The sequence below is a fragment of the Ursus americanus genome, chromosome 13 (genome assembly GCF_024610735.1).
Source record: "Ursus americanus isolate L20-20 chromosome 13, mUrsAme1.1.p, whole genome shotgun sequence".
Lineage (NCBI taxonomy): Eukaryota > Metazoa > Chordata > Mammalia > Carnivora > Ursidae > Ursus > Ursus americanus.
Genome location: NC_142139.1, coordinates 70586102 through 70612418, shown reverse-complemented (window position 1 = coordinate 70612418; position 26317 = coordinate 70586102). Strand labels below are relative to the sequence as shown.

At 45.8% G+C, this 26317-nt stretch overlaps 1 protein-coding gene across 3 annotated transcripts; it reads right to left on the bottom strand.

Moving 5' to 3' along the window:
• Positions 1-1164: 1164 nt before the first annotated feature.
• DOK2 (docking protein 2) lies at positions 1165-12361 on the bottom strand. Of its 3 annotated transcripts, none has more exons than XM_087866631.1 (6): positions 12163-12361; positions 5737-11212; positions 4204-4349; positions 3888-3975; positions 2811-2995; positions 1165-2305 (listed from the first exon to the last, which is right to left on the bottom strand). In XM_087866631.1, exons 2-6 carry the CDS (start codon positions 6026-6028, stop codon positions 1685-1687), a joined length of 1332 nt encoding a protein of 443 aa, XP_087722757.1. In that variant the 5' UTR covers positions 6029-11212; positions 12163-12361; the 3' UTR covers positions 1165-1684. The 3 variants fall into 3 exon arrangements, with proteins under 3 accessions (XP_087722757.1, XP_087722755.1, XP_087722756.1); XM_087866629.1 differs by having other exon boundaries at positions 4204-4500; positions 12163-12360; XM_087866630.1 differs by having other exon boundaries at positions 2811-2992; positions 4204-4500; positions 12163-12360.
• Positions 12362-26317: the final 13956 nt, after the last annotated feature.

Below are 26317 nucleotides of genomic sequence, written 5' to 3'. Positions count from 1 at the left end.
TACCCTATATGACTCAAGATCTGCAGGCCCTATCTCAACATCTTCTGAGTCCATTCTTTTCTGAATTTCTCCTTCCAGGGCAGCCTCAAACCATCCTGACCTCAGTCCCATTTTCCACAGGGCTGGTGGGGTTATTGCCCTAATGAACAGTTCTTCTGGGACTCTCTGCTCAAAAGCTTCGTCATTCCTCCTCCCCCTCGAATCCCTTCTTCTACAGCATGGTTGGAACCTGCCTTCCCAACTGGATGGCTGCGTGCTCCCTCCACTCTGGACGTGGAAATCGTTTCTGAGCACCTACATACCTCCACTCATGCTCACTTTTCTGCCCATGATGCTCTCTTCACACACTCCTTTAATCTTCGTCAGGTTCCTTCCCACCCTTGGAGACCCACCTTCCAGATAAAGTCTGTCTTCATATGTCCCACGATAAACTGCTGCTTCCTCTGGCCCCCAGGACCCTGATTTGCCTCTTGTGGCACCAAAGCCCCCCTCTTGTAATAGGCACCTGTGTCCTTGTCTCAGCCCCCTGGGGGCCATCAGCATCTTGAGGCCAGGGCCGTTTAGAGTCTGACAATGCTCCAGAATATTGGCTGAATTTACTGGTAGCAGAAGTGTATGGACGTGACACGGCGTAATACTGACATCGACTGAAAGCAGGTTTTGATGAGACAGGAGGGTACAGGGCACAGAGGCTGACCTGCAGGGAAGTGGGATACTGAGGGCCTCTGGAGAATGACGAAGCAGGAAGGGCTCTCAGTGCCTACCTGGTGGACAGAGAAGGCAAGTCGTAGGAAGGCAAGGGATCGATCCGATCTGGGGCCAGCCCGCTCCTTAGTCCCACTCCTAGTGCATAAGAGGCTCTGTAAGTGCCAGCTCTTACCCACCCTCCAGCACAACTCTTCGCATATATGCCCTGCTTCCCCACTATTTTCCTGGGCTTGACCCTAAACTAGCAAAGGGTCAGAGATGCTTAAACATCTTTCCCAAGGTGCCCTGACTTTCACAGACCTGCTCTTCTGTGGACAAATGCTTGAGACCCAGCCTGGGCTCAGAGAGGATCTTGCTGCTGGCACAGGAGGTATTAATGGCAGCCATTTGAAGCATTCTTCCCCAGGAGGGCTGTGGCTGTCCCGTCCCCACCCCACAGCACTGATGCCACACAAAGATATTCCAGAAATGTTTAATGCCACAGAGAAGTCCAAAACCTACAGAAAGCTATAGCCATCCTCCCGGGTGCCTAGAACCAGGGCTATGAACAGCGGGCGGGAGGCCTGCACAAGCCAAGGATCCGGGGCACTTTGCTGACATCCGTTTGTCCTCTGCCCTCAATGCCCAAGGTTCCTTTAGGCCGGGGAAAGAAAGAAGAGGAAGTGGAAAGGGGTAGGAGGAGGGTGCGTCGCTTTCAGGCACTCTTCCTGCACTGGGAGGGTGACTCATGTGGCAGGCCCTGGGAGGGACAATTCCTCAGACCAGACTAACGCAGGCCAAGCCCAGGGTTCCAGAAGGAGCAGAAGGAAGTTCCTGGAATGCAGCGGCCAGGAGGAGTAACCGGCAGAAAGTAGAAGGGAGGCCTGCCCCCAGCCAGCCTCCCGCTCCTTCTCATGGGCCTCCGACCCCACCCCCTGTGAGGACGGGCAGGCTTCAGCACCTGTATTTGATAAGGTCCATGCCTTCTCCACCCCCATCACTTTGGGCCCTTCTTAAGTATGACATTGTCATACTCTGTTCCCTGTGGCCAGCCAGAGGCAGAGAAGTCCTGCCCTGCTGGGTAGATGTGCTGGAGGCTGCCGGGGTCCCTGTCCGCTGTGGCCTGCCTCCTCCAGGCCTCCCCCTGGGGCTCCTGTGGGCTGTCATACAGGGACAGGGCAGCCACTCCCTCAGGCTCATCGTATATGTGGTCGGGTGGCGGGGCCGGGTGCTCCGCAATGCTGTCATACAGAGGGTCCGCTGGGGGCGGGGGAGGGACCGCCAGGGTGCCCCTCAAGCTCTTCCCCAGGTTACGGGCCACTGCATCGAAAGGCACTGCATACTCCCCCTCTGGGCCCCGTGGCCGGGTGGTAGGCACTGGCGTAGAGGGCGACGGAGGTGGCAGTGAGTCGTGGGGCCGGGAGTAGGGGCTTTCTGGCCGTGGCAGCACCGCAGGGACTGTGGCTGGCTGGGTTTGGGGCCCAGGAGGGGCGCTGTTCTTCTGGGCAGAAATGGCTTCTTCCAGGGCCAAGAAGATCTCGTTGCCTTGCCGGGTTTCGAACTCAAAGTTGCCCTCTCCAGAGACGCAGCGCCGGCCTGCCTCGAAGGAAAAGGTTACCTGGGTGGAGCGCAAAGGAGATTATTAGCCAGGCCACAGGGTGGGGTCACTTCCCCTGGACTCAGCTCCCAACCACAAACCTGTCACCTCTAGCTTCCCTCCCTCCACAGGAACTGGGGGAGCTTCTCCCCAAGCTGGTTCTCCTCCCTCTGGGTTATTTCCTTAACAAGCAAAGCTCTCACTCTTCTCCCTTCCTTCTCCCTCCCATCCATCCAGTACGGAGCCTGGTGTATATTCAACCACAGTAATGCCAGCCACCATTTACCCCTCTGACCTCTCTATCTCTTCCTGTTCTCCTGTCCTTCCACCCCCTCACTCTCCCACCCCCCCACCCCACCCCCAGCTCTCTCACCACTGGCTGTTTTTCTTGGGCCAGCTTTTATCTCTGTCTTTCCTTCCTCCTCCCATTTTCTCCTCCTTTGAGAGCCCCTTTGCCCTCCCCCAACAATCACTTCTCTCACAGCTCTCCCTTCTTTCAACCTGCCCTGTGGCGGCCCCTGCTCACCTTGTCCCGCCCAAAGCGCCTCAGAAACCTGTAGGGCCACTCATACAGCTGGGTGCCCAGCTCGGGGCCACTCCACAGCTCCAGGGCAGTCTCCCCAGCCCGGAGGGTATAGGATCCCCGGAGCCGGCATCTCTCACTGGCTTCTGTGGGTCTCATGGTCACAGCAAACTCCTTGCGGGGGGCTACTGGGGAGAAGAGGGAAGAGGGGGAGAAGGCAGCTAATGGGAAACAGCTGGCCTGCCTCAACACTGCCCTGCTCTAAATAAGTGTGCCAGAGGTTTCCAGAAAAAGCATTAGCCATGTGCCCATGACCCCAGAGCCCACATCGTGAAGGCTGAGCTGCCCGGGGATAGGTCATACTCCCCAAAATGCCAGATACCTCCACCCCCTACCCTAGTCGGCATCATGCCCTAGCCACACGCACCCCAACCTCGTGCCCACATCCTTCCTGCCCCTGTTGCCAGAGCCACAGCCTTGTCTTCTCCATCTAATCTCCGCCCCCCCCCACCCAGCCACCTCCCCAAGTCCTATTGTCATGGCCGCAGGTGCAGCTGACTCTGCCCTCCCAGCTCTCAGCCTACCCACCTACTGCTGACGCCACCCAGCGCCCTCTGTGAGGTGGAGCTTGAATGTCACCCTGTGTCCATCTGCCCCCCACACACACACACACCCAACCCAGGGGGCTAGACATCACAAGAAGGGACTGCCTTGTCAGCAGAAAGCTCCCTTGCCACAGGACACTTTAAATCCGCAGAAACAAAACTCTTCTCTTCTCAGACAGAGAAGGACAGAGAGTCCAAGAGCAGCCCCTTCACTGAACCCCCCAGCCTTGCCCTCTCCCAGCAGCAGGACCTGGGCAAGAGGGAGTGAGCCACGGGTGAAGGCCTGCCGCTCAGGGCGGGCCAGGCTCCCCCACTTTGGAACTCTCCCGGAAGTGATGCAGAGAGGCTGATAAGGGGGCTGGCCGAGGCTGGGGGCAACCACAGGGCAGGAAGACTCAGACGTGGCTGTGGCCCACAGCCCCACCCCACCACAGCCCTGGGGAGGGCACCCCCCGGGGAAGAGGCAGCCCCTCACCTGCGGTCGTGCTGCTGTACAGTTCATTCTCCTCCATGCAGGGCCGGCTGCCCTTCCCCGCTGGCCCCAGCAGCTCCTTCCTCTGGCCCTGAGGAAGAGGTAAGGGTCTCACCGCTGTCACCCAGGCCCAGCCCCACCTCCGGCCCAGGCCTTCCTCCAGAGCACACTCAGCCTGCTGTCCCTGTCTGCATTCTGGACTGCCCCCCCCCCCAGGAACCGCCCCCAGCATCCTGACCTTGGCTCTTATAACACCTGCCCACAGCAAGTACCAAGTGCCCCCACTCCCACATGCCGTGCCCCCTCGCCCTTTCTGTACCCGTGGGTGGCTCGCAGGGAAGGCCAAGAGGCAGATGGCCTGGATCCAGTCACTGCGCTCTGCGGCGGGGGCTGCCAGCAGGTACAGGCGCTCCTTGGTCTCCAGGAAGAAGGCGCTGGTGTCCCGGGGGCTGCTGGCCTCCCCGCCTGCCTCAGCCACACGTAGGCAGTCACTGAGGCGGATCACCCTCCTGGCGGCCTCTCCCCGGCGTGGCTTCTCTGGGCCCTCCTGGAGCTCCAGCCGGGCCAAGGCGCAGTCTGACTCTCCATACAGCACAGCCCCAAACCGGCGCCATTTCTGAATCCAGATGCATGGCAGGTGGGGTGCCGAGAGGGAGCCACCCAGAAATGGAGAGATGGAGACCAAAGGGGAGAGGAGGAAGCGTGGGAAAGGTCATGGGGTGGCATTCGGAGACAAGGAGAGAGGCAAAGATCACAGGAGACCCAAGGAGTCAGAGAGAATAACAGGGACCTTAGCAATTAGAAATCGTTGGAGATCTGCCCCCCACAACCAAGGAAGAGGCAGTGACAGCAAGTGGAATGCCAAAGGCAGAAGGGCACAAGGGTGAGCCCGTGGAGGCAGACTGCAAGGCAGGCCCAGCCAAGATCCAAGTCGAAGGGCAAAAACTCTACGAGTCCCTGAAGCCCAGAGGAAGGATGAGAGGGCGGCATGAGGGCCCCAACCAGAGACCACCGTTCTCACTCTGTGCAAGGTCCTACAGAAGGCCCGAGACCAGGAACTTTAGTCCGCCCTCTTAAACCTTCCTGCTTCATCCCTTGACAGGTTGGGTCATGAGAGAGACAGAGAAGCCCTGGTATGAATCAGCTGAGGGAAAGAGGACTTCCTCATTTAAGGAGGCCAATAAAGGAAAAGGAGGCTGGCCGCAGAGACCCCAGCTCAAGCTTACCTCCAGCCCAACTAACCCCACTGGAGCAGGAAAGGGAGAAGGAACCTCCACTGCAACCCCAAATTATCCCTTCCACTGCTCCTTCCCTTCCCTCCCCTCCCTTTCCCTTCCCTTCCCTCTTCTTCCCTTCCCTTTCCTTCCTTTCCGTTCCCTTCCCTTCTCTTCCCTTCCCTTCTCTTCCCTTCCCTTCTCTTCCCTTCCCTTCCCTTCCCTTCCCTTCCCTTCCCTTCCCTTCCCTTCCCTTCCCTCCCCTCCCCTCCCCTCCCCTCCCCTCCCCTCCCTTCCCTTCCCTTCCCAAGCATCCCCGTGAGAAGTTACCACAGAGCCAAAGAGGCAAGAAATGGAGTCATGGCCCCCCTTTACCCCCTCCCCGCTGGGGAACAGAACAGCCGTCTGCAAAGAGCAGACGTCTACAAAGAGCAAAGAGTTTGGGGCCTGGTGGGGGAAGCAAGCAGCTGCTAAGGGAAGACCGCTCTTAAGCTTGAGCTCTGGGTCTAACGTGGTGGGTAGCACAGTGTTCACCTTCCCGTAAAGGTTTTGAAACATTCAGGGGCTCCTCCTCCTCCCCAGGAATTTCTAGCAGCCCCCCAGCCCCTCTGCCCAGCCCAGCGCAGCCTTGCTCTTACCTTCCCAAAAGTCTGCTGCTGCAGAAGGTACAGGAAGCCCTGCTTCACTGCCACTTCTTCCATCCTCCCACCATGCCGGCACCCCAGCCCTGCAGCTCTTTGCTTCCACTCCCGCCCTCTTTTTCTCCTCCCTGCTGTGTGTTCCCCCTTCTCTCAAGTTCATTTCCTCTCTGCCTAGAGTTTTCTGCCCTGTTCTCGTCTGCTCGATGACGACAAACCGATAGGCCCTGTGGTTTCTTGCTGTGTGTGTGTGTGTGTGTGTGTGTGTGTGTGTGTGTGCGTGCGCGCGCATGTTTGACGAGTGAGTTTCATGCACAAGCTTCCTGCATTTTCATTGAGTAAGATAATTTCTGAAAAGCTAATTTCCAGTTTTTCAGACAGCAACAACTTAGGTGCAGAAGCTGACTGAGCAGTCAACCAAACAAGGAATGGCTGACCTATAGCAACGGAGAGACCCAGAACCAAATTCAACAGTAAAGCCAAAAGCAAAAGGCCCTCATACTCAAGCAGGATGCTCTCAGCATGACACAGCTGGAAGAGAACTTGAAAATGAACCAGACTAAGTCCGTAATTCAAAGATGAGTAGACTGGGGGGCGCCTGGGTGGCTCAGTCGGTTAAGGGTCTGACTCTTGATTTCAGCTCAGGTCATGATCTTGGGGTCTTGAGATGGAGCCCTGCAGTCATGGTCATCAGGCTCCACACTCAGAGGGGAGCTTGTCCCTCTTCCCATACCCCTCCCCCTCTGGCTCATGAGCCCTCTCTCTCTAAAATAAATAAGTAAATCTTTGAAAAAATTAAATTAAATTAAAATGAGCAGACTGAGGCTCAGGAAGATCTGAGGGACATGTTCAAGGCCACCAAACCGGAACCCAGGTCTTGCGGCTCAATAAGAGCTAAGCCACACACACACACACACACACACACACACACACACACACACACACACCCAGCATACCGGACACATCAGACAGAGCTCACCACTTTCACACACAACTGCAACTGTGTTTCATTCCGAGAGAAGCACTCCCTGCCCCAGAAACTGCACACACACAGCACCTTCTTGGGATTCTAGAAACATGAACATCCCCACACTGAAACACCCTATATTCCCAGAGCACATCCAAACAGTTGGAGTTCACCTCCTTTCTAGCCTTTGTAAGCATTATAAAGGCATAGAGTTTCATCTGGGGATTATCTTTTTAAGTTGCAATAGCAATCGCTTATATTAAAGAAATCCAAAAAGGCTTCACAGTTGCCAAAACAAAGTACTCTTCAGTTGCTAGAGCTTCCAGGCACACAATGTCACCAGCCACACTAGCTATCCCTGGAAGAAGGGGATGCAGGTATGAACCCACCTGCTTGCAACTCTCCGGAGGTCACAGGACTGGTGGGGACAGGAGAAAGTACCAGGACTCCTGATTTTTAACTCAATGATCTTTTTATTGCTGGCCCATAAGTGCAATCCAGACTCCATGCAGGAAGATACATTGCTTTGGGGAAATCTAAGGTCCCCAGAAAATATTTAACTTAGAGCCAGATGGTTTAGAGAAGCAATCTGATGGAGGCATGGTGCAGAAATGTTGGGGAACCAGAGAATTAGACAAGCACTCTTGGGGTAACCCCATAATGGGTGCTTATATAACCGGGCCATTTCCTCTACCCCAGGGGTTTGTTTGCCTTGGGAAGGAGAGCAGAGCAGAGCACTGCTCAGGCCATCTGCTGTGTATGCCATGTACTTTACCAAAACAGCTTTAAAAGATGAATGTTATGAGCTCTGGGAGGAGAGGGCTGAGTCACGTAAAGCTCACGGCACTCAGTCCTGCTGCCTGGATTTGAACAGGTTGATCCAGAGATCAAGGGAAAAGCAAGGATGCTGGTGTGTGAAAAGCTCCTTGGGAAGTGGTTAGGAGTATGGAAATGGGCAGGGTCTACTCTGTCTCTTTAGTCCCTATGGAGAGACAATGTTACCTGGGAGCTGTTTGGTCTTTGGCCATCAGCATCTCCTCATGGAGTGAGAAGAGCTTTTAGGGTCATCCTGGAGGCTGCCAGGGCAGTGCCTTTCCAACATTAATGTGCAGATCCTGTTTAAAGTGCAGAATCTGCTACAGCAGGTCTGGAGTGAGACCAGAAATGCTGATAGTACTGACGGGTGGGCCAGACCGCAGTGTGGGAAGCAGAAAAATAGAAGATATCCGCACCCCAACCCCATTACCCTGATCGCCTTTCCCTAAGGCAAATTGGACACATTCCACTCGGAACCACAGGGGGGCACCCGAGTTTACCAGATTACTTGAAAGCTATTTCCACCCGGAGGCCTGGGCCCCAGGTATTCCAGGCAACCGCATGCCATCCCTTGCCTCTGGTAGCTGGAAAAATTCTGTGGCTATTGTCTGCAGATGGAACAGCAGGAATGTACTATGAGCGACACACTTTAAGGACTTCCCACTTTCCCTGGCAGGCCTTGTGGGGTCCCTGCAGTGGAAGTACTAACTTCAGTACCTTCTGTTTGGCCACAGGTGAACCCTGTGAGCAGAGACCCAGAAGACAGAGCTCCAAGACACAGCTGAGGGGCAGAAAATGAGAGGCCCTTCGGTGACCCAGGCACCGATGATGGGAAAAGAAAGAATCCTAAAGGGAAGAGTGGTTTATACTGAGGCACAAGTGGGGTTTGGAGTGCTCTTTGGTTTCTCTTTGCTTTTATTGGAAAGAAGGAACATACCACACCTCACCTATGCTTCAGTGTAAGCCAGAGGATCCTTTCATTTACACTGGTTTCTCTCAACAGGAGTTAGGAACCATGCAGGTCAGAGAACACAGCTCCAAGAGCTTTGCAACTTTTTGTTATTGTTCTCACCAATGATTAGCAACTAAATCCTTAACACAAAAGGGCTTGTGACTTTGTCTTTGGGGGCCACGAAGGAAGGAGCAGAGACTGTGTCTGATTCCTTGGGCAGGCTTGGAGATCAGATGACCCCCAAGCGACAGACAGGTGGGGCAGCTACCCCAGGGGTAGCGTTGGGCACACAACAGGAAAGGAGGTATATGATGGGCATGGAGCTAGCGTGGCCCTGAGAAGGGTGGGGAACTGAGGAAAGAGACATGTGACCTGGGGTCATGAAAGATCCTCCCCTGCTTCCCCCCAGGCCAGTGTCTCCTGACTGTGGAGCAGGGAGCACAACACCAGTCTCTGTTCTGTTCCTAGTTTCGTCCTTTCTCCATTAAGTATTTCACTTCTCCCAGTACAAGGAAAGACCCAGCGCTGGAAACTCTCTGAGAAGGGCTTATAATAGAATGTAATAATTATGTTATTTAACATTGACATAACATTTCAAATGCTTTATGTTCTCTCTTTTTTTTTTTTTTTTTAAATTTATTTATTTATTTGTTGGGGGGGAAGAGGAAAAGCAGGGGGAGGGGCAATGGGGAGGGGCAGAGGAAAAAGCAGTCTCCCCACTGACCAGGGAGCCCCACGCAGGATTCGATCCCAGACCCTGGGATCATGACTTGAGCCGAAGGCAGACACTTAACTGACTGAGCCACCCAAATGCCCCTGCTTTATGCTCTCATATGAACCCCCACACACCACAGAATGAGACAGAGATATAAATAAGTTAACTAACTCAGAAATCATTTCTTGAGCATCTACTTGGTACGGAGGGTCTAGGGACAGAGCATAAACAAGACAGAAAATGGTTACTTTCTAACTGGAGACCCTGACAATGAAAAGAGTATGCAAGTAAATAGCTTTGGACAGTGGTCAGTGCTGTAGGTATGGCAGGGATGGGGTCAGAGGACAACTCTCATAGAATGGTGAGAAAAGCCTCTGAGGAGATAACAACTGAACTAAGAAGTCAATGACAGCAGGGAACTAGTTACTTAACAATCTGGGAAAACATACCAGGCGGAAGTGACACCAAATGCAAAGGCCCCGAGACAGAAACACTGTAAATGTGAGGAGTTGCAAGAAGGTCAGAATGACCAGAGCATTGTTAACAAGACGGAACATGGTAGAGATAAGATCAGATTATGTGGCTTCTCGGACCACAGCAAGGATTTGGAATGTATTCTAAATGCAACCGAAGGCCACTTAAGGATTTTTAAACAGGGGTGCAATGATTTATGATTTTAAAATGTTCTGCAGCTGTATGGAAAACAGATTATCACAGGGCAAGACAGGAAGCAGAGAAACTAGTTAGGAATCTATTACAAGACCCCAATAAAAATGTGATGTAGCTTGGACCAGTGTGTTAGTGGTAGAAATAAAGAGAAGTGGCCAGATTTGGGTATGCATTAAATATAGATTAAATGGGACTTGCAAGTGGAATGGATATAGGGGACTATTGAGATACTAGGAATCAAGGTAATTCCGGGGTTCTTAGCTGAGCAACTGGGTAAAGGGTGGTACCATTTACTGATAACGGGAGGATGGAGAGAGAACCAAGGGTCGGGAGGAGGACTGGTGGGGGAGTGGATGGGGGCCTGGACCACAGAAAGCTGTTACTCCCACCCAATCAGGCAACTAAGGAATTGGAAGACTGCCACTGCAATTGTGACTCCAAGAATATACCACTGCAGCTGCTATGCCAAGGTCAGGAAGCCCCTGACTCACCATCCCCATTCGATACAGGGAGCTTATGACTGGACACTGGAAGGTTGTTGGGAAAACAAAACACAGCACAACACAACACAACATTCCAGGGGTTAGGCTTGCCAGAAGCAACAGTCAAAAGCTTCTGCTTCACTTCTGCCTCCAAAAATCGTCTCCCAATTAATCTAATTGGCAGAGGCAATCTTGCATACAGAGCCCTAACTGCAAGGAAGTCTGGGTAATGTAGTTTTTAGGTGTCCTACCTCTGCAAACCAGAACGAAACACTAGGAGGATCCAGGTTGAAATGAACTCTGAGCACCAGTTCACTCTACCCACAGCAGAAAGTGATTCACTACCACCTTCATTTCCATTGCAGGTGGTAGCCCCCAGTCAACAAAAATTCAAACAACCAATAGTCTCGGAATCCAGTGAAAATTTAAGCTGGGGGCCTTGATCGGAAGCAAGAGTGAAATCCAATGGAAAACAAAAGCCAGCATTATCTAAGACTGATAACTCCTAGTGGAAAAGATTGGAATTGGCCTCACCGGGCAGGGACTGACCTGATCTGACCCAGGGGGTTGACTATCCCAGTCAGACTGAGCCCAGGGGTCCTAAAGGCCCTTTATCTCACCCCACCACCACCACCTTTCCCAGCATCTGACCCCTCTCAGGAGGCAGCCTAGAGTACTGATTAAGATAATAATCTATTTGTGAAGATTGGAACTGTGCCTTCTGCGTGTTTCCATTGTCACCACTATTTGGCGGCTATTCCCATGAATGTTTCTGGAGGAGAAAAGGACAGACGCGAAACAGGGAGATCACTATTCCGGTTGCTGGTAAAACGCAGGATCAGAGAGCAATGGCCCTTATCCACTGGAGCAGAAAGCTAGAAAGACACAACATGAATTCAGTCGACGTCGGCAGTTCAGTGGAAAGTAAAGAATAATGCAGACATCCTATGTGGGGCGGGGGGGGGGGATACCGGCGGTGGGCAGGGAAGACCCCTCGGGGGTGTGATGTAACAGCAGTTGCACGGCGGGGGTGCGGGGGGCATCCAGGGGCAAGTAGAAAGGAGGACACTCGGGAAGAGAGGAATCCACCAGGTGCTGGGTTCTGGGCGGGGACAGGTCCCGGCCCCCCTCCTGGAGCCCTCACCAAGCCGACGAGCAGCAGGAAGCCCCAACTCCCGCTCTAGCGCCCGCCCGCCCGCCGGAGCCAGCGCGGCCCCTTTAAAAACCATGTAAACAAAGCTTTGTTCCCCCGGCTCCCCCTCCCTTTGCGCTCCCCCGGCCCGCTCCTTCTTCCCACCCCCCGCGTCTCCCGGCCGCTGACGTTGCCCGCGCCTTTACGCCGTCCCAACGGCGCTGCGCATTCTCCAACCGCGGCCCCGGCCGCCGGGGCCTGCGCAGCCGAGCAGCGCTACGCCGCGAGCGTAGCGCGACGAGCCCCCAGCGCGCAGGCGCAGCGGCGACGGCGGCGGCGGCGGCAGCGGCCCCGGCCGAGGTGCGCGCTGGGGGGGAGGGGGGGCCGGAGAGGAGCATGAATGGAGCAAAATGGCGGATCATGTGCAGGTGAGAGGAGCCGCGGGGGGGAGGCGGCGGCCGCGGAGAGTGGGGAGTGGGGGGCGCACGCGGCCCAAAGGGCTCGAGCCGGCTCGGGGCTCGCCAGGCCCGCGCCACCGCCACTCGGGGCTCCGGAGCCGCCGCCCGTCCCGGAGCTCCGGGGCCTTTCCCGCCTCCCGGGCCGGGGGCCTCCTCCATCCCCTCCCACCCGGTCCCACGCCTCTCGCGCAGGGCTGGAGGTGCAGGAATCCGTGCCGCGGCGCGCACAGCTTACATGGCTTATCAGTCACTGTCTTCCCGCTGGAAGGAGGCCTTCCGCAAGTCCTCTTGCCCCCCAAGACGGGGAAGGAAGGGAGACCCCCTTGTCGGCTCTGTCTTGAGGGGTCTTCCCCATTACACCCTCCACCTCTAAACACATAACAAAAAGAAAACCTCACACTGGTAAATCTCGCTTTCCAGAGTATTTCCCGCCGCCTTCCTCTTCACGCCCCCGAATATGAGACCCCCCCCCCCACCTGGCCTCCTTCTCCCTCCCACGGATGCGCCCTTCACTCCCACGCTCCCAGTCGCACAGCCTATGGGGCCGAGCTCCCCAGTCCTCCAAAATGGGTGCTCAGGCCTGGGCCCGCCCTCCCTCCTGTCCCCCTATCCACAGTGAAGGAGTTGAGTGCCCACACCTCCTATGAAACGTGGGGTGGAGGGGGGTGTGTCTGAAATGAGATTCAGTGTTGGGTGCAGACGTTGCTGTGGAGGGTCCTGATCCGACTCAAGAGCTGCCCCAGGCGTGCTTTGGGCCCAAGCCACTTTTCTTCAAAGATATGTCACAGGCCCTCGGAAGGGACAGCCCACACCAGACCTAGTAGTAACTGGAAGCAGTGCAGGGTTATTTCTTGCAAACTCGATAAAGTTTTTCCTCTCTGTGCTCTAGACATGGTATTTTTATGACAGTTATTGATATAAATCTGTTGTCAGAAGCTTTCAGATTTTCTAAGTAACTGCACAGATTTTGTGTTTGGGGAAGTATAGAGAGTATAAGAAGTGTCACCTTATTTTGCATACTGTATAGTATCATTTCTCAAGTAAAAAGAATGATCTTATTCCTGATTTGATGTGTACAAGAAGCTAGAGTGGTGTGACTCTATCAGTTGTTTAATTGGAAGAGAAGGCACTAATTTTCAGGCCCAGGGATCAATGGAGTAGATCTTTGGAGTATGAGGGACAAGTTATCAGGACAGAATTATAAAAAATTGTAACCGCAGATGGAAGACCACAAGATTTGTGTTTTAAAGCCAATATCATGGCCTTATTCAGAAATAGCAGGAAAACTTGATACAAGGTGATAATAGTAGTACTAGCGTAGCACCTTGAGTTTTATAGCAGCCATTTCTAAGAAACATAAAGGATTTTATGTGATTAAAAAACATTTTTTCCATCCTGAAAGAGTAGATAGGTAAGAATTATTTCTCTTTTTAAAAGGCTAACCAAAGCACAAAATATATTTACGTAAGATAGAGCTACGTGGACCAAAAGCATTTTGACTCTAGGTCTAGTGCTTTCTACTGGGGGAAAAAATAGCGTCCATGAGCATTCCAAAACATGGTTTGAATGGATAGTATTTCTGAATGATGATTTGGAGAGCAAAGGAAGTCCATTTACTTTTATGAATATGCATTTGTTCTGTCTCCTGTAAGGAGTATCTCTTAATGTGATCTCTCCCATATCTTGAACCCAAAAGGCTGTTGTTTCTCACAAGAGGAAAGTGAAGCCGCATCAAAGTAATTAACCTTCATAGCATTTTTGGCTCAAGGGAGGGTCTACCGTGTTTTTAATAAGGCGATATTTTTCTCCCACCTACCTAAAAGAATAAAGATCTACCAAAGTTAAGAATTTACTAACTTTTCAAAACAAAGAGGAGTATGCCAGCCAGTGTTTTATTTTACTTTTAAGAGCTGTATTGTGGTGTTCTTTGAATTAGCAGTCTTTATTGCAAGAGTAAGTTTGTGAGGGAATTTTTTTTGTTTAGATAGAATGGGGCATGTGGTTTTTCTTTGTTAGACCACTAAATTAGTTTTAGTATTGGGAACTCGGATTTTTCCCTGGTACTTCACTGTAGCAGAAAACCTTCCGAAAATGATGCTCTCTCCCCAATATGGAATGAGTAAATAAAAGGATTAAAGACAAATCTGAAGTCGGTGGGGGGTGATACTTTTCTTATAACACTACTGGAACATGAAGTTTAAAAAGGGGTCTGTTATAGATTCAAGACAGTGATTATTTGAAAGTTTCTTATGTACTACTAAATAGTTGAGTCATTTTGTGTCTAGTACTTCTCTGAACCACCAGGGTGAGCAGTTTTGTTGTTGTTGCTGGGGTGTGTGTGTGTGTGTGTGTGTGTGTGTGTGTGTGTGTGTGTTTTACTGACACTAAGCGGGTGTCATATGATTCTCAGGCTGAAGTCCTGAGCATTTCTTTTGATGTGTGTTTCATGGAAGTCTTAAGTGTTACAAAACATTAGTAATGGGAAAATTATAATACTTGCTCTGTCTCTCAGCTCTGTCGTTGTCATAGTCAAGCCTCTTTAGAAGAGTGGCTGTAAGCAATTGAAGTTGTGGTGGTGGGTCTCTTGTTCCTAAATGACCTTATCTAATACCCACCGTGCAGGCAGTGATTATAGAGCATTGACCATGAAAGAAAATCAGACTCATTTGTATTTATCTTCAGTTGTTCCCCTTCCTTTTTTTTTTTTTTTTTTCCCCTAATATCTGAAGTTAGATGAAGTAAATGAGGATTCACTATCTTCAGTTACTGGCTAGTTACTGTGAAGAGAGGACAACTCTTAGTGTACAGTGGTAATGAAAAAGATTAAGAAGAATCACATGTTTGCTTTAATAGAGCTAGCTGGTGTTCAGGATCTTGAAGGAAAAGGAAAGAGCATATAATATATACAATTATATGCATTACTTAATTTTTAAGTATATAAGTATACTAAAAATATAATAATTATAAGATAATATAAATGAAGGATAGTTCTGGGATTTTGTTAGATTTATTATGTTGTTACGCTGGGCCTTACACAGAATCTTTAAGTATTATTAACTGGGCTCTGCATTATGACCGTAATAACAGAAGATACTGTTTTCAAATAGTCATATTTTATTTTAAATTTAAGGTACGGTAATTAAATATTGACCACTGATTTAACTTTAGGGAGTCACATAGAGGAATCTTTACAACTGGCAGATTAAAATTTAAGAGTGCAAAAGTTTAGCCTGATTATGGCAAAATTGGTAGTTGTATTTTCAGCTTTCAAAAATACGTAAGGAAATGATTGAAGCAATGGGTAGTCATTTTGAGAAGGGAGTTCTTTACAACTTTTGAGGATTTTAAATGGAAAAACTCAGTAACTTTTGCGACTTTTTTTCAGTGATACCATAATGTTTAAAGTGTACAAGGCCGTTTGCTGTACTGTGCACTGCAGAGAATTCAGAGCTGAGAAAGACACAGGAGCCAGACTGCTGAAATGTCACATTCTGTTGCTCTCTTTGGGCAGGCTTCAAAAGTGCACATACAAGAGCTAATACGTTGGTTTCAAAACATGCTACATTTGTGTTGGATGATACTGAAATCGCTATATTCCCTCATTCACCCCATCTTCCTCCTCTGTGGATTTATATAAGTGATACATATATATTTTGGAAGAACATATTTATATTTACTTAATAACGCTGACTTTAGTATATTTTGTCTTGTGAGAAAAGCCTTCAGAAAAATTAAGGTATGCATGTGATATCATTCAAACACTTATGCAGTAAAATATAAAACATTGTTATAATGGAATCTCTAATTTAGGTGGAGGTAAGAGAAAAGCTTTGAGAAAATCCCTATTCTGTATCTTACAGAGAAACTAAATTCCATCTAATGCAGAAATATAGCTCCTAATCATCAGCTATATTTTCTTTTTTCGGTTGGGTTTTTGTTTTTGTTTTTAGATTTTATTTATTTATTTGAGAGAAAGAGAGGGAGCGTGTGTGTGAGTGGTGGGGAAGAGCGGAAGGAAAGGGAGAAGCAGACTCCCAGCTGAGCAGGGGGCCCGAGGTGGAGCTCGATCCCAGGACCCTGAGATCAGGGCCAGAGATGAAGGCAGACACTTAACCAACTGAGCCACCCAGGCACCTCTCTTGGTTGGGTTTTGAAAGCAGTGTTGTACCACAGCCTTTCGAGAAGGAAATATTGCCAGTATAAACCAATAAGCTAATGTCTCAGGTACAACTACTGAGGTTCTTTACTCACTTCAATATATATAAGGAAGGTAGTGTTTAGAAATTGTATCATCTCTTTTTTAAACCCCAAACATATATTATCCCACAGAATTTCTCAGATTCAGGAATCAGAAAGTGGCTTACCTAGACCATTCTAGTTTAGGGTCTTTCATATGCAGTCAGGCTGTCAACTGGGGCTACAGACAGTCTCAAGGCTTGACTGAGGGTGGTGAATCTGCCCCAGTTAGTTACTTGCACGCTGCTGGACTGAGGGCCACTGTGCCTCACTGGCTCTTTCACAGGGAGGTTTCACAGGGGCCTGTCCTCGTACATAATTTTGAAGTACTTATTTTTTACATTGTAGACCGATGTCTGCTTTGTATAAGTGACCCATCTTTGTTACTGTGCTTTTTACACCTCGTAATGAAATATACCTTCAGACAGGTACCCAAATCATGTGTTCAGCTTGATGAGTTTTCACAAAGCGAGCACCTGTGTAGCCAGCATCCAAAACCATAATATAATCAGTGCCTCAAAAGTCCTTCTGATGCCCCCCTCAATAACTACCCATACATCCTTCCTCCTAAGGGTAACTACAATCCTGTTATTTGATTTTTAAATATGCTTTTATTTTTCTTTTTTTATTTTTTTTATTTTTAAAGATTTTATTTATTTATTTGACAGAGATAGAGACAGCCAGCGAGAGAGGGAACACAAGCAGGGGGAGTGGGAGAGGAAGAAGCAGGCCCATAGCAGAGGAGCCTGATGTGGGGCTCGATCCCATAACGCCGGGATCACGCCCTGAGCCGAAGGCAGACGCTTAACCGCTGTGCCACCCAGGCGCCCCTTTAAATATACTTTTAGAAGTCAAGCTGAGTAAGACCTATCTATGAGAGCTTGAACTTCAAAGCCAGGGAAAACAGTATAGAGCAGTAGTTCTTCAGTTTTGGGGGGGAGTTTGGTGTGTGTGTGTGTGTGTGTGTGTGTGTGTGTGTGTGTGTGTGTTTAGAATGTGATGGAAGCTGTGTGCTCTCCAGGGAGGAAAAGCATACCTACACAAAAATTCGCCTACAGTTTCAGGCCATTCATGAACTTTAGAACTAAAATTTAAATATAACATTTCTTTTTAGATGAAAATGCTCACTGCCTTTTTGAGAAACTAATTTGTAAGTGTTTCTCTTTTGACCCATGTGAAAGGGTAGTTCAGGATCACAGTATGTGTTCTTGGAGAGTTACATGCAGATTGGATTTTTAAATACTGAATTCTTGAGACTGATTAATAGAGACTATTAAGCATCTGCTAATGTCCTGTTCTTAGCGCTGTATAGACACATGGAAGGAAGTACAAGATGTGATGTCTTATTTTCAGGGGCCTTGCATTTTAATTGGGGAGATAACAAGCCCAGGTTATTAAGTTGTAAATTTGTAATGAGACTACGGTTTTCTCAACGTGTCCCTGAATGAGGGGGCTCTTACTCCCATTACTCCCCCCCCCCACGCTTCCAGTACATCTGAGCTCATGCCTCACATTTATAGTGACTCACTATAGCATGGAATTCTCAGTGGAATGAGATTGGGGGAGGGGGGTCAAAATCCTGGGGGAAGGAGAATTGTCAAAAACTGGGTCCTAAAGTATGTTATATTTGCATCCCAGGCCCTTCACCCCTTCATAAACATTCACACGCACTCACACAAAGACATACACACTCACACTCTTACTACCATAAATGGAAGGGATGTCTTAAAGAGAAGGCAGAAATGGAAACTTTATGTTAGCATTTATTGGATTTTCAGCTGCTTGCCACTTTACATGGTCTCATTTAATGCTCACAGCAACTCTATAAGGTTGGTATTATCGAGATCATAGTCATGGAATTTTCCTTGATATAGGCTGATGAAAGGACCTGGTGTCTCTGGAAGACTGAAGAACTGTTGGAAAATTTAGGTGATGATGGTGGTGGTAGTTATTGTCAAATTTAACTGGTGTGGGATTTTGGTTGGGGGAGGGGAAAGGGGATGCCAACATTTATTGAGCATCTGTTAAGGCATCCTGCTAAGTCCTTTTATGCCATTTAATTGGGCAACTCATCTAGTCTCTTTGAGCCTGGGTTAGATGATCTGTAAAGTCTCTTACACTTCGTGCATTCTGACTGGGATTTCCAGTTGTCATCCTTACCATTCTCTCCCAAATGAACCACTCTGTTCTTAATACATGCATAATAGTATCCTGAATTTTCCTAAAACATTTATGCTCATGCTAATATTTCCATTTCATCTCTCTTAAATATGCCTTCCTCTACCCTCTCTCCCAATTTTTTAAGCTCCAGAGTATTTTTGAAAAACTGATTACCTATAACAAATTGAGCTCTGTTATGCCCCAAATAATAAGTAAAGAGGTCTCTTGGTTGGACAATAAGCAGTGAAAAACATTTCTTTTGAGACAAGGAATTGACATTATTAGTTAGATGTTGATGCTAGTATACTAAAAATTTATTCTCATTTAAAAGTCCCTGGATATAGGCGCATGGGTGACTCCATTGGTTAAGCATCCGACTTGATCTCAGCTCAGGTCTTGATCTCAGGGTCATGAGTTCAAGCCCCGAGTTGGGGCCCAGCATGGAGCCTACTTAAAAAAAAAAAAAACAAAACCAAAGTGCCTGGATTTAAACCTCTCTTAGAAAAAAAATAAATAAATAAATAAACCTCTCTTAGAGAAAAAGTAGTTAGATGAAAAACAGTTAGAATGCTTTCTTATAAATACCTCTGCAAACAGTTAGATCAATGAAATATCCCTTGTGCTACTTAAGGAAGTTGTAATCTTATAGCTGTAGTGGCCTTTTAATGTTTAAGCGTATGAACTTATGTTGGACACAAATACTGATCTCCTTGGTACTTCGTATGGTAAGTTATGATACTTGAAATGTGTAGTCTCCAAATTGAGAGTTATGCTAGACATTTGCCTGAAAGCTTGAGACTTGTACAGTTAAAAGGGTTATATTTAAGGCCAGAAAACGGAAACATGGGGTTTTTTAAAGTGTATTTTTCAATTCTCTTTAGAATTCTTTGCAGAGTTTTGAAAGTATATATCATTTCAAAAGGTAAAAGTCATTTCGGGGCTTGGTTTCTTAACCTTATTCACCTCCACTGACTCCTGATTTTGGTGTTTTATTTCTCTCTTCCAACAGAACATTATCTAAAGTCAAGCATGAAATTAATTTGACTATAGGAAGCTGTAACATACTGTTTTCTCCCAAAAGAATCTGGGAAACCAGATGTATATTTCTTGTATCTGTACTCGGCTAAAAAATTCATCAAAATTTTGCCCAGGGTATAGCCACAAATTATTTAGAATATTGTTTGTTTTGTGTTAGTAGGTGATTTTTTTTTTTTTTTTGAATCATCAGGTTGTCATTGACCCATCTGAGGAATCCTTGTAAGGTCTTATCAAAAACTAGTCAGAGGAATACCCAAGAATTTGAAAGAATAGGTAAAACTTCCTGGGAAATGGGACCTTGTTTTCCTTATTAATATTTTGAACTGATAACGTTGTCCCATAGATGAGTCATCAGGCTTTCAAAAGACCTATAATAAAATGTTTTTAAACAAATTGAACCCGAGTAACAGGGTGTATTTAAATAAAGACATTATCCCAAAGGTGTTACAAATGAAAACCTATTCTAATGTAAAAGATGACTTATTAATTCTTGGAAGTCTGCATTGTAGTATAACTTAAAATCCATGTTCCAAACAGGGAGATCAGAATGTCGTAAATAGGAAAAGTGTAGGTTCACAGAATTCCTAAAACCTTTCCTCAAAGCTCTTTGATTTGGGTACCCTCAAGGTACCAGGGGCACATTTTCTTATTGGTGATAGTGTGAGACTTCAGACTAACTTTGCATCTATCCCTTGCTTACCCATCTCCTCAAATTTAAAAAACACTTTTTTTAAAGTCAGTGTATCAGTTCATAAAGATTGCTATGTGTAAATCTGATGCCTGTGGAATCAGATTTTCCTTTAAATCATCTTTATGTGCACAGTAAATTGCATCCATTTAAGATGTACAATTTAACAGACATACCTGTGATTCCTTCACCATGATCGAAATACAACACATTTCCTCCTAATTGCCATCTATCCTTCCCTCAGCACCAGAGAACCCTGATCTGCTTTCTGTTACCATAAATTAGTTTGCATTTCCTGGAATTTTATGCAATAGATATACTGTGTACTCTTTTATTTTTTTACTTCTTTTACTCAACATGTGATTTTGAGATTCATTCAGGTTGTTGGGTAGTATCAATAGTTGGCTACTTTTTATTGCTGAGTAATATTCCATTGTATGAATGAATGTATCAAATTTTATATCCATTCACACCTTGGAGGGATAGTTGGGTTGTTTCCAGTTTTAAGTCACTCTGAATAAAAGGGCTATAAATATTCACATGGAAATCGTTGTAGGCATAAATTTCCACTTTTCTTGAGTTAGGTACTTAGGAAACGAATGGCTGGGTCCTATGGTATATTTAACTTTTATTTATTTATTTATTTATTTAGAGGGTGGGGGAGGGGCACGGAGAGAGAATCAAGCAGGCTCTACACGCAGCACTAAGCCCAACATGGGGCTCGCTCTCAAAACCCTGAGATCATGACCTGAGCCAAAATCAAGAATTGGACATTTAACCGACTGAGCCACCCAGGCACCCCAGAATATTTAACTTTTTTAAAGAAACTGTCAATTTTCTTAAGCAGCTGTACCATTTTACTTTCTCACCTGCAGTGTATAAGAATTCCAAATGTTACATATCTTTACCAATCTTTGACATTGCCATACTAGTGGGGTCTTATTGTGGTTTTAGCTAGCATTTCCTCTGTGACTAAGGGGGTTGACTATCTCTTCATATGCTCACTGACTTTTCATATATTTCAGAGGTTTGCAAACCAGGCTGGTGGTTTGGCCGCACAGGCTGTTTTTGTCTGACCTGATAACTAAGAAGAGTTTTTAACATTTTTTTGATGGTTGAAAAAAAATCTAAGAGTAATATTTCATGGCACACAATAATTATATGAAATATGAATTTCAGTGTTCTTAAATAAAAGTTTCATTGGAACATAGCCATACAAGTTCCTTAACAAATTGGCTGTGGCTACTTTTATGCTACAGTGTCAGAGTTGAATAGTTGTGACAGAGACCTTTGGCTTACTGGCCCACAAATCCTAAAATACTGTCTGGCACTTTACCAAAAAGTTTTACAGACTTTTGGGGTATTTGTCCCTTAAGATCTATTGTCTGACTTCTGGGTAGGGGAGGGAGTAGCCCAGCATGGTTCTAACCCAAGCCCAATTTGATAGGCACCAGATCAGACTATATTCATTCATATTCTCAGATCTCTACTGCACTGGCCAAAATGGTAACGGCTAGCCACATGTTGCTATTTAAACTTAATTTAAAAATTTAGTTCTTCAGTCACACTGACCACATTTCCATTACCCACTAGCATCATGTGGCTAGCGACTACTGTATTGCACAGTGCAGGTAGAATATTTCTTTTATCACAGAAACGTCTATTGGACAGTGCTAATCTAGAATAAGAAAAACTTGCCAACTGAATCAAAGGGAGTGGAAGCAGAAGTGGAACATAGGTTATAGAATTACTTTCCTGGGTGCCTGTAAAAGTAAGCTAGATCCTCATTCTCCTAGGTATGTGAATGCAAATGCCTATTTTAAGGTGTTTAGTTAAGATTACTTACTGTTTATACCATGAGCCTAGGATATGTTCTGTTCTCTTAGCCAAGTGAGGAGAGGAAGAAGTCAACTCATAAAAGAAACTCAGAATTTTACTTTTAAGAAGTATCTTAACGACTTTAACAAAAAACACCCTAAGCATGTATTCTTCCCCAAAGCACTTGACAAAAACAAACCTAAAATTCCTGTGTATTTTAAAACGATTTTACAGATAAAGGCTGAGAATATTGAGGAAGGTATTAAAACCATGAAGTCATTTATTCAAGGTGCTAAGCCTTGATATAGTAGCAATTCTGGTTTCTTTCAGCTAATTTTAAAATATTATTGACCTTAAAATTTTTCGTAATGATAGCATGAGCTTTGAAAATAACCCAGAGGGGCAGCTGGGTGGCACAGTCAGTTAGGCTTCCTGACTCTTGGTTTCGGCTCAGGTTGCAGAGTCTGCTTAAAACTCTCTCTCCTCTGCACCTCCCCCTGCACATGCATTCTCTCTCTCTCTCTCAAATAAAACTTTAGAAAGAAAAGAACCCAGAAATATTTTAAGTTAAAATGGTTAAGATAGCCTATTTTAAGATTGAATTTAAAGGCTTTCCTTCACATCACTAAAAACTGTTTTTTGTGATTCTGCTCTTGAGGGCAGGCAGAACTGATTATGAATAGTGAAGTGGAGGTCAATAAATATATTACCAAATGTTCATCCTCTTCTTTGGCAAGAAAAAAAGAAAAGAAAAGAAAAAGAAGAAAATAAATATGTAATTATTATACCTGATGAATTATCTTGTTCTTAACATAGAGATGTTTATAAGTTTTTGTGATTGGTCATGTCACTATAATCTATCCTAGAAATAAATGTTTTGCTGAAGTAAGAATCTAAATGCACCAGCTCACACTGAGAAAGTGGCATATGGGTGTTGTATTGATGTTCTTGTATATTGACCTAAGGAAATACGTAACAAAGGGTATTTTGGAGGCTTCCAGAAAGATACATTTTTTAAACAACTTTTGTCATTTGTGGTTTCAAATTCACATTCTTGAATTGTCCTGATGTGTCTCATATGTACCTAAATGTGTCCCCTGTTTGCTATTTGACAGAATGTTATTGTTTAGAATAGTATCATCCTCTTGGTGAATTGGTAAGATAGGAGAAATGACAACTAGAATACACAGATCAGTAACCATTACTTCATTTGGCTGATATTTTTTGATCGTGTGCTGTGTGCAGGCAGTGGATATATAAAGGTGAGTAAGGTATAACATCTACACTCAGGACCATAATAGCTAGAAATGTATGCCAGTGAGGGAAGTAAAAAGATACAGGTGATATGACACATGTATGCATAGAGCATAAGGAGACACACATGTCAGTCCTCCCTTGGAGAGCCAGGAAATTTCTCTTTTTTTCTTTCTTTTTTTTTTTTTTAATTTATTTACTTTAGAGAGTGAGAAAGAGAGAGCACAAGTGGGAGAGGGAGAGGGAGAGGGCGAGAAAATGTCCAGCAGACTCCGTGCTCGCAGGGCTCAATCTCATGACCTGATCAGAAACCAAGTGTCCGATGCTTAACCGACTGTGCCACCCAGGCGCCCCCAAGTCAGGAAAGTTTTCTTAAAGTGGTGAGTGCTTAAGCCAGATCTAAAAAGACATTAAAAAATGAAATATAAATTAAAAAGACATAGTGTTCTCTAGGTCAATAAACATACCAAGCAGAGAAATAATACCATAAGGAAAGCTGTATATGTCATGGAACATTCCAGGAAATTGAAAGCAATTCTATATCACTGCTGTATAGAAAATAAAGAGGAGCAAGGTGAGAAATGAGACTTTAATGGTAGGAAAGAACCAGAACATGAAGAACCTGTTATATCACAATAAGGAATTTGTTCTGTAGATGTGTAGTTGAAGGTTTTTAGGTAGAAGTGACGGAATAATCGCATCACTGTGTTGATGGTATGGAAAACTGATTGAATGTGGACAAAGTAGGAGATAAAGCAGTAGTCTATGCACGAAGTAACTGGGACTTGTATTAAGGTAATAGTTTTGAAGATGGGGAATAGGAGATTGATTTTATGGAGGTTACACTTGGTGGGATTTGACAGTCAAATGTATAAAGTGAGAGGGCAGGCTTCCACATTTCTGGGCAGCTAAGCAGACAGTGAATGAATGAACAAGATGTTGAAGAAGTAGTAAGGTCAGTCTCGAATATACAAATTTTGAGGTGCTGGTATACAATTGAGTGGAGATATCCAGTAGGCAGCGTTTACCTGTTATCAGCTTGGGTTAGAACTCACAATCATAGTGAAAGCCTATTTCAGTAGCCTCCAGATGTTGTAAATACATGTAAAATGTTAGTTGTTCACAATACACACGTGATTTCTTAGTAAGTTTACAGCAAACTGCAAAACTTGAGTGAAGCTGGTGTTTATTCTAGTTTGTATTCTGGAACAGCCTCAAATTACCAGCAGCAGGGGTAAAATACATTTGACAAACAGCGGTGAAATTGGCATGCATTAATGCCAAAAAAGAAGAGGTCCTGTTCTCAGGAGTTTCAGTAAACGTTATGATGTTAAACTACTCTGGCCACCAATACCTTTTAAGAGTCTCATTCTCTGAGCTAGCCGGGCATACGGCTTGAAGGTTTCTTTATAGTTAAGGCATTTAAAAATCTACCTTATCTGCCCTTGGTTTTGTTTTGTCTTCCCATCTCATTTTTAACTTTCCGAAAACAGATGGGTTTTTTTTTTATTTCCCCATCATAACTAGTGTTCGAGGGGTACCCAGAAAAGACTTCTTTTTTTAAAAACCTCCTCTTCTGTTAGAAGAGTCTTCTAAATCTTCTGTTTTGCAACTTGCCTGGTCCTCTTTATTTGCTGACTTGGTAAGTTCCTGGAAAGCATTTTTCATAGATCATACAGTAGTGTAGACTTGAAAGGCAAATTGATATTTTATAAAACTGTTAAGGAAAAATTATTTAGAACTCCAGAGAATCAGAAAACCGGCACGTATGGGGTGTGTATGCCAAAACTTCTTAAATGTTTACTTAATACTCTTTTTTTATGTTTTTTTGTCAGAGGGTAAATATGGAACTCTGAATTCTTTGCTTCTCTGAATCAAAGTTCAGGGTTCCAAGATTAAGTATTTGTGATTGCTTTTATCTTTTTTCCTTTAATGTTCTGTTTTGAGTTTCTTATGCTCCTTTTTTGTTGAATCTTCTAAAGGAGTACATACAGTGCTTGGGGTTTTCTCTTGGGAAAAGAGAACTTGAGAAGCTATTCTTCTGAATTTTTAGGCCAGTAAAAGTCCAGTCCTCTTTACACCTTTATTTCTGAAATCTTTCATTCTTACTAGCAAACTTCTGAAAGTTTATTATCAGTAGTTAGACTGTGAGTCTTAATAGATCAGAGGAGATGCCGTCCTAATATCTCAGAATATTAAATTTCAGCTAAGCTCAGAAACTGCAGGTTGTTCATTCTTGATACTTGTGATATACAAGCATATACAGGTATAAAGAAACACAAAATGGGAACATGCCAGGAAAGTTGGCTCTGATGAGTACTTCATATACACACTGATTTCTTTTAGAGAATCGAGGATGTATTTCTATAGGGCAAGAAAGTATTATTTGGCCTGTGGTATACTGTAGTATTTTACTGCCAAGATATAGGTGTGCAGCAAATTCTGAGGTTTGAGAAAACAATTGAAATGTCTTCCTCCCTTTCCTGGATTTTATAATGTTAATGTTGTTACTGTTGTTTAACTGGTGATGTTGCTAACAGTTTGAAAATTCCTCTAATTCAAGCCTTCAAATCTTTGGTTCCCCAGTCACATACACAAGTTTGTTTAAAATGGAATACTGCCCTGACCCCTGTTTTTAAACAGACAACTATTTTATTTTATTTTTTTTAATGTTCTTTTATTATATTATGTTAGTCACCGTACAGTACATGCCTGGTTTCTGATGCAAGGTTCGATGATTCAGTAGTTGCGTATAACACCCAGTGCACCATGCAATACGTGCCCTCCTTACTACCCATCACCAGTCTATCCCATTCCCCCACCCCCCTCCCCTCTGAGGCCCTCAGTTTGTTTCTCATAGTCCATAGTCTCTCATGCTTCATTCCCCCTTCTGATTACCCCCCCTTTCTTTATCCCTTTCTTCCCCTACCGATCTTCCTAGTTCTTATGTTCCATAGATGAGAGAAACCGTATGATAATTGTCTTTCTCTGCTTGACTTATTTCACATAGCATTATCTCCTCCAGTGCCGTCCGTGTTGCTGCAAATGTTGAGAATTCGTTCTTTCTGATAGCTGAGTAATATTCCATTGTATATATGGACCACAACTTCTTAATCCAGTCATCTGTTGAAGGGCATCTCGGTTCCTTCCACGATTTAGCTATTGTGGACAATGCTGCTATGAACATTGGGGTGCA

Excerpts from the sequence above, each read along its gene's own strand:
- DOK2 (XM_087866631.1), bottom strand. The coding sequence starts at position 6,028 with ATGCGCGCGCACGCACACACACACACACACACACACACACACACACAC. Across the intron at positions 4,350-5,736 it reads AGCAGCAGACTTTTGGGAAG|GCGGGGAGGCCAGCAGCCCC; the intron begins GTAAGAGCAAGG and ends TGGCTGAGGCAG. Across the intron at positions 2,306-2,810 it reads GGCGCTTTGGGCGGGACAAG|GTAACCTTTTCCTTCGAGGC; the intron begins GTGAGCAGGGGC and ends CGCTCCACCCAG.